This window comes from Chionomys nivalis, chromosome 12 (genome assembly GCF_950005125.1).
Source record: "Chionomys nivalis chromosome 12, mChiNiv1.1, whole genome shotgun sequence".
Classification (NCBI taxonomy): Eukaryota; Metazoa; Chordata; class Mammalia; order Rodentia; family Cricetidae; genus Chionomys; species Chionomys nivalis.
Window position 1 is genome coordinate 68,066,765 of NC_080097.1, and position 10,903 is coordinate 68,077,667.

The 10,903-nt window shown below is 48.4% G+C and overlaps 1 protein-coding gene across 4 annotated transcripts in view; it reads left to right on the forward strand.

The window, feature by feature from the left end:
- The window catches only part of LOC130884798 (disks large homolog 5), a 110,367-nt gene extending 100,942 nt beyond the window's left edge, over positions 1-9,425 (forward strand). For all 4 annotated transcript variants that reach the window (XM_057785978.1, XM_057785980.1, XM_057785979.1 and 1 more), the window contains 5 exons: positions 3,275-3,418; positions 3,662-3,789; positions 5,199-5,308; positions 5,803-5,912; positions 7,025-9,425. In XM_057785978.1, the coding sequence (XP_057641961.1) occupies positions 3,275-3,418; positions 3,662-3,789; positions 5,199-5,308; positions 5,803-5,912; positions 7,025-7,128 (596 nt within the window). In that variant the 3' untranslated portion in view covers positions 7,129-9,425. The remainder of the gene's footprint in view (positions 1-3,274; positions 3,419-3,661; positions 3,790-5,198; positions 5,309-5,802; positions 5,913-7,024) is intronic.
- The last annotated feature ends 1,478 nt before the right edge of the window (positions 9,426-10,903 follow it).

Genomic DNA, 10,903 nt, shown 5'->3' on the forward strand with positions numbered 1-10,903 from the left:
TTGTCCACTATGTTCAGCGAGTACTGAAATCTCAAGGTCCAAATCAGGAGCAGAAGGAGAGAGAGCACGAGCAAGGAACTCAGGACCGCGAGGGATGCACCCACACATTAAGACAATGGGGATATTCTATCAGGAACTCACCAAGGCCAGCTGGCCCCGGGTCGGAGAAAGCATGGGATGAAACCGGACTCGCTGAACATAGCGGACAATGAGGCTTCTAATGTTTTTATGCTGAAGGTCACATCCCCTAGGCCCAGTGAGTCTTGGCATTGTCTCTGTTCCTAGCATCAGGCCTCACTATGCTGCCCGGGTATGTTTACCTTGTCCTTAAGTCCATAGCTTGCTGCTGCCTCTGTGGTCTTTTCATCTCTCTCCTCTGAGTTCCCTGTCCAGGTCTTGTTGGTCTCCTGTCTTTGCATGCTTCCCCTATTCTTTTTTTTTTTTTTTTTTTTTTTTTTTTTTTTTTTTTTTTTTGGTTTTTCGAGACAGGGTTTCTCTGTGGCTTTGGAGCCTGTCCTGGAACTAGCTTTTGTAGACCAGGCTGGTCTCGAACTCACAGAGATCCGCCTGCCTCTGCCTCCCGAGTGCTGGGATTAAAGGCGTGCGCCACCACCGCCCGGCTTCTTTTTTTTGTTGTTGTTGTTTTTTTTTTTGTTTTTTTGATGCTTCCCCTATTCTTTTCAAGCATTTTCTCTCAATGCTTCAGCCAGCCAGGGTGCTTACCAGTGTCCTTTACCCTGCTCAGTGTCTAGCTCGTCTTTGGTGTCCCATTTCAGAAGCTGCCTTGCCTAGTGCCAGAGTTTCTATTTTATATTTGTAACAGGCTTTTATTCTCTGCCAAGACTTTCCAGATCTTGTGATTAAAGTCTCGGCATCTGTGAGGACTATCCAACAGCTGCCCCCATTGGTCATCTGAGTCGACTGTCAGCCTTAACACCTCCTCTTCTTGACATTCCAAGAGTGAAGCTCCAGTGCCTTGTGAGCCAGCACCGGTGGCCACCTGGGTCCAAGGGGATGCTGAGCTCACCCTGGCCTGGGCCTCCTTCACACAAGAGTCAGCGGGACACTTTGCTACATGGTTTTGTGTTTTCCTTACACATTTAGCTTTGTGCCTCAAAGCTTTGGAATTTGGCAAGCGATTCAGAGAAAGCCTCTGATTTAGACTTCTTTGTATTTTCTTTGTATTTACTTGTGAGTGGGGATATATGTAGATATACATATTATAATTAAACATACTAATTATATGCACATGTGTGTTTAAAGAGACCAGAGAAGGACTCTTTGCATTGTTTCTTTGAGCAGAGTCTCTCACTGAACCAGGAGCTAGACTGGCAGCCAGCAATCCCTCATAGCGCTGTCCTGTATTGCTGGGTTTATAGCCAGGTGCCTATGCCTGGCCTTTCACATGCGTGCTTGGGGATTGAAGCCCAGGAGCTCATGCTTGCAGAGGAGATACTCGTACCCACTGAGCTATTTCTCCAGTTTCATGGACTTAGTTCTTGCCTCCTCCCTTCTTGCTGCATTTTTGGTTCTTCCAATTGTGGCTGCTGTGACTGCCCTAAACTTCATTTTTTTGTCTCATTTGCTATTGGGTATTTCCTGCATACTCTACCTGAGTTCCCAGTGTCTTGGCAGCAGCATTTTGTCCAGGTTTACATTTTACCTGTGCATGAAATATTGCAGAGTCCTCAGGGGAGGACCATGAATTCCTGTGATGCATTCTGTGGGGGAGATGAAGCTACAAGCCATTCATAGTATCATGTTATTTTTGTTGAATATAACACCCCCCCACACACACACACATATACCTTATTTGCTAGGGGTTTTTCCTCAGTCTATAAAAATTAGCTTACAGTAATAAGAGTCGTGGAAAAGATATACTTCTGACTCAGAGTAATGGTTGCATCTGAGGAGGCTAGTGTGGAGGGGTCAACTATATTGGCTACATCTGTGTCTCTGTTTTAAAGAGAAAGTGCATGGACATTCCAAGGTCATTAATGTAGACCACAGACCAGCTGTTCCCCAGGTTAGGAAGTACCGTATATAGACACTTGTATAATCCATCTTCAAATGCAAACACACGGTTTGCTGGTTGACGTGAGACAAGACTGTATTCGCTTTCTTTGTTCTGCCCATGGGGTTGGTCTCTGCAGAGAATGGGTGTTTGTGCTCCCAGGTAGCTGTGTCTTCTATCTGTAGCACCTCCACAAAAGTGTGCAGACCCTACAGAGTCCTATCTTCTTGCAGCTGCCTACCAAAGTCATCTTGTGCCCTCTTCCAGCCTGTTCTTTGCTCTCATCCAGTTTGAGCTAGCTCACTCAGCACTCGCCTAACACTTCCATTCTTGTACCTGGACTCCTGATGCAGCATCAGTCTGGGTGTCTAGTCTTGCTCCCTTGTGGCTCCATTTAGCATGAGCTTCCAAAGGGCAGAGACTGGACACTTTGTATCTTTCTGTGTTTCTGAGAAGCCAGCAAGCACCATTAGGGAGTCTCTAGGAAAGCAGTTCCCTGCTACCTTCCTGACCATTTCTTCCTGTGAGAACTTTGTACTCTCGATGGGTGTGGGGTGGGGAGGGATTTACCTTGCCTGTTAACCGGGAAAGTGGCATGATCACTAGAACTATACCAGAGAGAAGCAGCTGAAGCCTCCCAAAGCGCTCTTCTGTGTTTCTCACATGGTCTGACCTGGTGGGCAGCCCAGGGACGTGGCCCTGTGTTGAAAACCCAGGTCCCTACTGTCTTCTAGCGCAGACAGTTCCTAAGGGTTGTCACCATCTCTACGGGCAGTACTGGCACACACACCATCTTTTCTGGTCCAAAGACGTAATTGCATCACCTCTATTCTCCATGCCCAAGTATGAGTCCTGTAACCATACCTGCGGAGGAGACTATGGCTTCCAAACCTTAGAGCCACATCTCTAGTGAGCAGAGATGTAAGGTGTGGGTGCAGTGGGCGTGGGATAACTGAGGAAGACCTGGAGTAGAATGAAGGGTAAGATTATTGGACATCAGTTGTCCCAGCATCCTCAGTGGCAGAAGACTCTTGCAGTCTCCTGAATGACTTCATTAGTGGTTGTGCCCTGGTGTGCCTGATTTAAACCAGGTCACTGTTGCTGGCCTGCTTTTGTGAGACAAAGACGACAGGCCTGTCCAGGTAACTAAGGTTAGGGTGGGCCTATTTAGATAAGCAAGGTCGGGGCCATGGCTGCCCAGCTTTGCTTTCTTCCTCTGTCCTGGCGCGGTCCATGACCCTGCCTTCTCTTATCTCTTAGACTCAGTGAGCCTGGCCTATCAGCGGGTCCAGAAGGTGGACTGTACCTCTCTGCGGCCTGTCCTCATCCTGGGGCCTTTACTGGATGTGGTGAAAGAGATGCTGGTCAGTGAAGCACCTGGAAAGTTCTGCAGATGCCCACTTGGTAAGGGGTGCCTCTGCCTTTTAGGTTGTATCCGTTCTTGTTCACCTACCTTCCTGGCCATGCAGAGAAATTGGCATACAGCGTCTAAGGGCCCTACCGATATAGAGAGACCCACCTGTGACCTCCGTTTTGTTCAGGAGAGCAGGCAGTAGTGTGGGTATCCATGCTGCTGATCAGTGTGGCCCTCTGCATCGGAGCCCTTCTGTGCATCTAGCCCTTTGACTTCTGCATCTTACCATACAGAGGTGATGAAGGCCTCCCAGCAAGCCATTGAGCGGGGTGTCAAAGACTGCCTATTTGTGGACTACAAGCGGAGGAGTGGCCATTTTGATGTTACCACCGTGGCTTCAATAAAGGAGATCACAGAAAAGGTACCTAGAACTTTGGCACAACTGGGCTCCTCTTATATCTGGGACCCTCTGCCCTGGCCCTTACGCCTCAGCCCAGCTCACCATGTCCTAGCTATCTGAGGCCTCCTGCCCTTGGTCTCATCCTCCGTGATGCTATGAGTCTCTGCCTTCACCACTAGCACACAGATCCATAGAAGGACCTAGGTACACTTTGGTACCCACAGCCTCTGCTCTGAAGGGCACTAAGGAGAGCTTTGAACTCTGGGGAGGCCTTCTCCTAGACCATTCTGGGATGGGTCCCTGAACACATGCATACAGAGAGTCACCTACCAGGTCTGTGACCCCATAAAAGCTAACACTATTTCTTGATGCATTTGACATCCTGGGGTTCATTTGCCAGGGAATGAGTTAGCTGCCAGGTGTGCTAGGGAAGTAGCCAGTCCTAGCTGCTCCTCAGCCTCTGGCCTCTAGGCTTCTCCAGCCTCTTCTCTGCGCTGCAGTTCCCTCTTCCAGAAAATGTGAGCTTCTTACAGTTGTAATGCTTATTTTTTGATGGGGAAAGCTTCATTTAGGAAACACATCCATCGAGAGTTGCACAGAGTGCCTGTGGTCTTATGCTGACCCCCATCCTGGAGGCGGAAGGGCTCATGGGATGTGTTTCCGTCATAGCCAATGCAAAGTTTGCATGCCCCACCCACAAATCCGAGTCTCCACTCTTGTCCAGTAGAGCAGATTTGTGAGGCCAGGATAGGATTGGGCCCCAGAAAAGTCCCTATCTGAGGATTTATATTGCTGCGAGGAAACACCGTGACCTAAAAGCAAATTGGGCAGGAAAGGGTTTATTTCACTTCCACTTCCACATTGCTATTCATCACCAAAGGAAGTCAAGACAGAAACTCAAAGAGGGCAGGATCCTGGAGGCTGGAGCTGATACAGAGGTCCTGAAGGAGTACTACTTACTGGCTTGCTTCCTACAGCTTGCTAAGCCCACCTTCTTATAGAATCCAAGACCCAGGGATGGCACCATCCACCCACCAGAGGCTAGTTGTACACTAGTTGAGAAGATGCTTTACAGCTGGCTCTCATTGAGGCATTTCCTCAACTGAGGCTTCTTCCTTTCTGATGACTCTATCTTGTGTCAGGCTGACACACAAAACCAACCAGTATAGTTCCCATCTTGAGGTGTGGCTTGCTGGCCAGTTCCCACTGCCACCTCAGCAGCCATCAGTTGGGGAGTGGGAGGTATAATCACCAATTCTCCCTTCCTAAGTGACCTTGCTGAAATCCTGCTTTTGCTGCCTGGTATTTCTGAGTGTGGAGGAAGGTAGAGTTGTGTGGGGGGTGGGGCAAGAGTGGGTCCTCGGGGAGACAAAAGACATGTCCTCTCGTCTGCACTATGTACTTACCTACCGTACGCCATTGTCTCTCAGAACCGGCACTGTCTTCTGGACATCGCACCGCATGCCATCGAGAGACTGCACCATATGCACATCTACCCCATTGTCATCTTCATCCGCTACAAGAGCGCCAAGCACATCAAGTGGGTGTCTGGCCCTGTTAGGTCCTGTGCTGGAACAATAACACTCCCCTCTGACCCTGGGCTTGTATGTAGAGATGCTAGCCGAGTTTACCACCTCCTTCCTGTCTGGGTACAACCACACTTTCCGAGAATAGCTGGCTTTGTCTTATGTTGTGTAGCAGGCCAGGGGAATTGTGTAGTCTGAGCTAAGTCCAGCTCAGCTGTACTCACTGAGGCCCCCTTTCTTCTTGACTTTTCTGTGCTCTTGAGCTCCTGGTGCTTCTGATTGGAGACAGCTAGTGTGTCTGCTGGCTTTGTTTATGCACTGGGGTACTGAGGTGCCCAGATTCCCTGTCAGCCCAGGGTTCCCCATATAGCCTAGAAGCTACTGATTTATGGGAAAGCAGCCTAAATGCTCCTGCCCTAGCTCAGCCCTGTCTTCCTGGATCAAGGAAGGAAGAAGGAACCTGGGGTTAGGTTTGAGACTTACCCCAGTTTCCTGGCTATCCCTACAGGGAACAAAGAGACCCTGTCTACCTGAGGGACAAGGTGACACAGAGGCATTCCAAAGAGCAATTTGAGACGGCACAGAAGATTGATCAAGAGTACAGCAGGTACTTCACAGGTAAGTGGGTGTGGGCCCAGCCAGTAGCAGAAGTTTTCCTCAGGTCACAAGTCCTAGGAATGAAAGTAGCCCAGTTTTCCTGGACAGTCTAGCCTGAGCTGCCATATACCTTCGGTACATAGACATTTGACTTACAGGTTCAGCCAGTGTCTAAGCTGTGCCAGCTGGCAGGGTTATACACACTGGCCAATGGGCATGGTCTAGCCTCATCCACAGCATGCAGTAGGAACTCAGCAGCATAACTGTGGTGACTCCCAGACAGGTTGGGAGCCCAAGAACCCAGGTGGGCCAGCAGTGCAGACAGCTGTCTGTCCTGAGTGCTGCCCAGGGCTAGTCTTAGGGGGAGTGAGAGGTAAGGTGGGCTGATGAGGCAAGGCCAGTTTTGGCATCTCTGTTTGCTGAACGAGCCTCCTGTGGATGCAGGTTTCTTGCTTCTCCACCTCTGTTGGGTGAAGTCAACCATCTGTAGGAGCTAGGGGAGCATTTTAGCACATCACAAAAAGGGTTAGGACCTATAGAGTACTTCCAGGGGGCTCAACCTGGTCCTATTTTCATTTCCAGTTTATCAAAGACCAGTAAACCAATAGGAAAAAAAAAAGAAAATATTAAAAAATGGACAAACTATATATGCTGATTTTTAAAAATTAGGTTAAATAGAAATAAAATCACATAAACGTCACACTTTCTGATTATAACTGGCCCTATGTGGATTATTCTGCCCACTGTGCCTTTGAGTAGCACTAGCTTGCTAACCTGGGCACTAGTCCTCCTCTATCCAGCTAGTGGTTGTTGTCCCAGAGTCCTGCTGACAGTGAAGCAATCCTAACATCCCCCCTCCCCCCATGCTGCTTTATTCCCCCTAACCAGTAGAGGGCAGGCAAAGCCAATCCCCTCCCCCCCACCTGCCATTGTGGGCAATTTGTGAGCAGTCAACTTCCCTAGGGGAAGGTTTCTCCTTTGCCCAATTCCCTGCTGAAGGAGGAGGGTCATGTGGAGGAGAGTCAGGAAGAGTCAGAGAGCCCACAGACAGAGTGTTCATATCCCTTGATGGGTGGGAATGTCTTTACTTAGAGCTGACCCAACCTGCTTGTGTTTGGTGGGTTGTTCTGCAGGGGTTGTCCAAGGAGGAGCCCTGTCGGGCATTTGCACTCAGATCCTGGCAATGGTCAATCAAGAACAAAGTAAAGTCCTGTGGATCCCTGCTTGCCCACCTTAGCAGAAAGCTGGACCAGAGGAAACTCCATGACCAGATGGTGGGGACAGCTGGCTGACTCTTTCAGCTACTAGATGTCTGTCTTTCTGTGGACAAGCTGGTAAGGACCCAGAACCAGGACTCCAGCAACACCTCCTTTGTAAGCAAAGAGCCACCAAGATTTGGGCCCAGCTGTTGGATGGCACACTCACGCATGTCCACTTTGAAACAGAAAAGCAGAAACACAAAAGACTTGATCCTCCCATAGCCAGCCGAGCAGAGGTGCTGTGCCCAGGACCTCGCTAATCAGAAGTTTACAAGCCTTTTCTAAGTATTTGGTTGTCTATGTTTACTTGAATAGCTCCATGTTGTCGGTGCCCAGCCCTTGATCCCAACACCCTCTGTCACTTCCTTTTGGTTTGATGTTCCTGTCTTGGGCAGGAACCTTGTTCAGGGGGAGCTGCTTTGCTACAGGAGGTTCCTATCAGTGGGACCAGAGCTGTGACAGACTTCCTGCTTCTCGGTGGCCCCTCTCCTGGAAGATATCACAACCGCAGGTGCTCAGACCACTGTTGGTACCAGAACCAGTGCCTTGGTGGGGCCCACTTGCCATGGCAGCACTTTCTTCCCACACCCGGAAGGAAGCTTTGGCATTCTTGCAGATTCACCTCTTGGCCTTTCTCCTGCATCCCTGGCCTCTTGTTTCTTCTCCAGCTGTGTTTATATTTAAGCATCATGTCTAGTCCATCAGGGCTTCGTGGTTCCTAGATGACAGAGTTGGATCCTCAGCTGGGGGGAGGGCGGGAGCATGGGCATGCCATTGGTTCCCATAGGCTCTGAGATACCCAGCAGTCTTTGTCAGTACAAGGTTGCAGGGTAACCCTTAAAACTGGCACAGGTGTACCTGTACCAGCTCTTTCTGGCATGACACTATTCATGTCACAAACTGAAATAAGAACTTGTAGTGGGCATAATGGCTAGACACGCCTATTGAAAATGGAAGAAGAAAACCTGGGTGCTTTTTCATCTTGGTTACAACATTCTCAGCCTGACTCCACGAGGACATCTCCATTTTTTGTTGGGTTTCTTTTTCTTTTTTTTTTTTTTTTAATTCATTTTTCTCACCCCACCCCTGCCCCGCATCTCCACTTCTGATACCAGATCTATCTGCTAAAGAGCTGATGCAGTCCCTTCTTCAACTGTGTGCCCCATTAATAGGTACTGTACTGGGTTCTGTGTGTCATTGGGGTAGGATCTATATTTTAATACTGTTCCTAACATTTCATTTTACTAGCAAGAAATCTTTGATTTCATTTTATTCTTTGTAACTCTAGACATTAGATTGTAGGTTAGTCATTATTGACAATTTTTTTAAAAGGGATATATTTTCTTGCACAGCTGTTTAAAAAGAGAGAGAAGAGTTGCAGCTCTCAAGGCTGTTCTGTGCCTTACAGGCACACATTTTCTAGCTCAGACAACTGAGATGCTGCCGACCCCTCTCAAGGTCTTCCGCGCACAGTTGCGGGACAAGGACTGTTTCCCTGGGCATAGGCCTGGTTCTGCCATCATTGGACAAGCAGGTGTGGCTCTGATAGGTGGGATATGCTGTACTAAAATGTTACTTTGTATCAAAAACAAACCAGACTTCAGTACGGCAAATAAAGGTCAGTTTGTGTAACCTGTGTGTGCAGATACTGGTGGATATAGGTACCCATTGTGTGTGCAGATATTGGTGCATGTAGGTATCCATTCTGTGTGCAGATACTGATGGATGTATGTACCCCTTCTGTGTGCAGATACTGATGGATGGATGTACCATTCTGGGTGCAGATACTGATGGATGGATGTACCCATTCTGTGTGCAGATACTGATGGATGTATGTACCCATTCTGTGTGCAGATACTGATGGATTGATGTACCATTCTGGGTGCAGATACTGGTGAATATATGTACCCCTTCTCTGTGCAGATACTGATGGATGCAGGTACCCATTCTGTGTGCCGATACTGGTGAATCTATGTACCATTCTGGGTGCAGATACTGATGGATGTATGAACCATTCTGGGTGCGGATACTGATGGATGTATGTACCCATTCTGTGTGCAGATACTGATGGATGTATGTACCCATTCTGTGTGTAGATACTGATGTATGTACCCCTTCTGTGTGCAGATACTGATGGATGTACCCCTTCTGTGTGCAGATACTGATGAATGGATGTACCATTCTGTGTGCAGATACTGGTGGATGCAGGTACCCATTCTGCTCAACTTGCATGTAGCCTCTTTCCTTCTCCCTCACCTTCCTTTTCTCCAGAAGTAGGCCTCTGCTGCTCCTCTCCATGGGGACCCATGAAGAACTGGAGCCTGCAGTCCTCTGGCTGATGAATGAGGTTCGTTAATAATCAGTAGTCTGCTACCTGATGCATCCTCCTCTGCATGCCTCCTGTCATGCCCTGCTGTCTGTCATCTGCCAAGAGGTGCATTAGATGGTGGTTGCAGCTGTGCAGCTACCAAGTCCTTGTGTTTAGGCTTCCAGGTATGAAGTTGTGCTGTGCGAAACAAAGAGGAGAGTGAACTGAGCGTTGTGGACCTGACATGTCCACATTAAGTGTGCTATATGAAGCGTCAGGTTGGAAGTGCCCTACCTGGCTCAGGACCCTGTTGTTAAAACTTCAAAGTATCACATTGTAGTACCCAGAACTACAGGACCCCAGAAGCAGCCTGCAGTGAAGGCAAGTCTTAAGTCCCAGGTACTGGAAGAATTGAGAAAGTGGAGGGAGAGTCATGGTCTACGGTTACAAGGAGACAAATCTCAGGCCAAGGGTGAAGCCTGCCTCTGCTACTCCTTTTTATTATTTGCATATTCGTGTATGTGTGCATGCGTGCACACACTTGCCTGTGAGTGTGTGTGTAAAGGTCAGAGATCAATGTCAGGAGTCTTCCATTATCACTCTCCACCTTAGTTTTTGAGATAGGATCTCACTGGACCCAGAGCTCACTGTTTTTCTAGACTATCTGGCCATTAAGTCCCAAGGATTCTCCTGTCTACATTTCACAGTTCTGGGGTTGTGGATTTACATTGCCACCTCTGACGCTGCTTTATTTTTTCTTTTTAGCATGGGTGCTGGGATCTGAACTATGTTTTTAGACTTACACAACAAAGCACTTAACCTACTGAGCCATCTTCCCAGGTCGTCTGCCCCTTCTGTTTGTGTGGGCCCCAGGGATAGAATCTTCTTCCAAAACCCCGTGCTAAGTGTGATGGTCAGACCAATGGAGGCAGACTTGGTGTTGATGCCTCCCTCATTCCTTCCTGTCACAAGTTTCACGTTGGCCTTATTGTCACCCTACAGAGCTATGTGGAAGTTTGACACTCGAAGGAAGGTAGATTAGGCTTGCCCGGGCTTGTCCAGGTAGATACTCAGGGCCACAAGGGTACACTACTGAGTCCTGTTAACCCAGACCGTGTATCAGAGTGGAAACCTTTTCTCTTGCATTTAATCATGATCAAAAACAAACCATAGGGCCGGGCGGTGGTGGCGCACGCCTTTAATCCCAGCACTTGGGAGGCAGAGGCAGGCGGATCTCTGTGAGTTCGAGACCAGCCTGGACTACAGAGCTAGTTCCAGGACAGGCTCCAAAACCACAGAGAAACCCTGTCTCGAAAAACCAAAAATAAAAAAATAAAAAAAGAAAATAAACCATAGCAGTTCCCACTTCTAACACCGTAACATGATCTACTATTAAAAAAAAGATGCCATGAGAGAGGGCTCTCGAGGTTTGTCTTGCTACACTG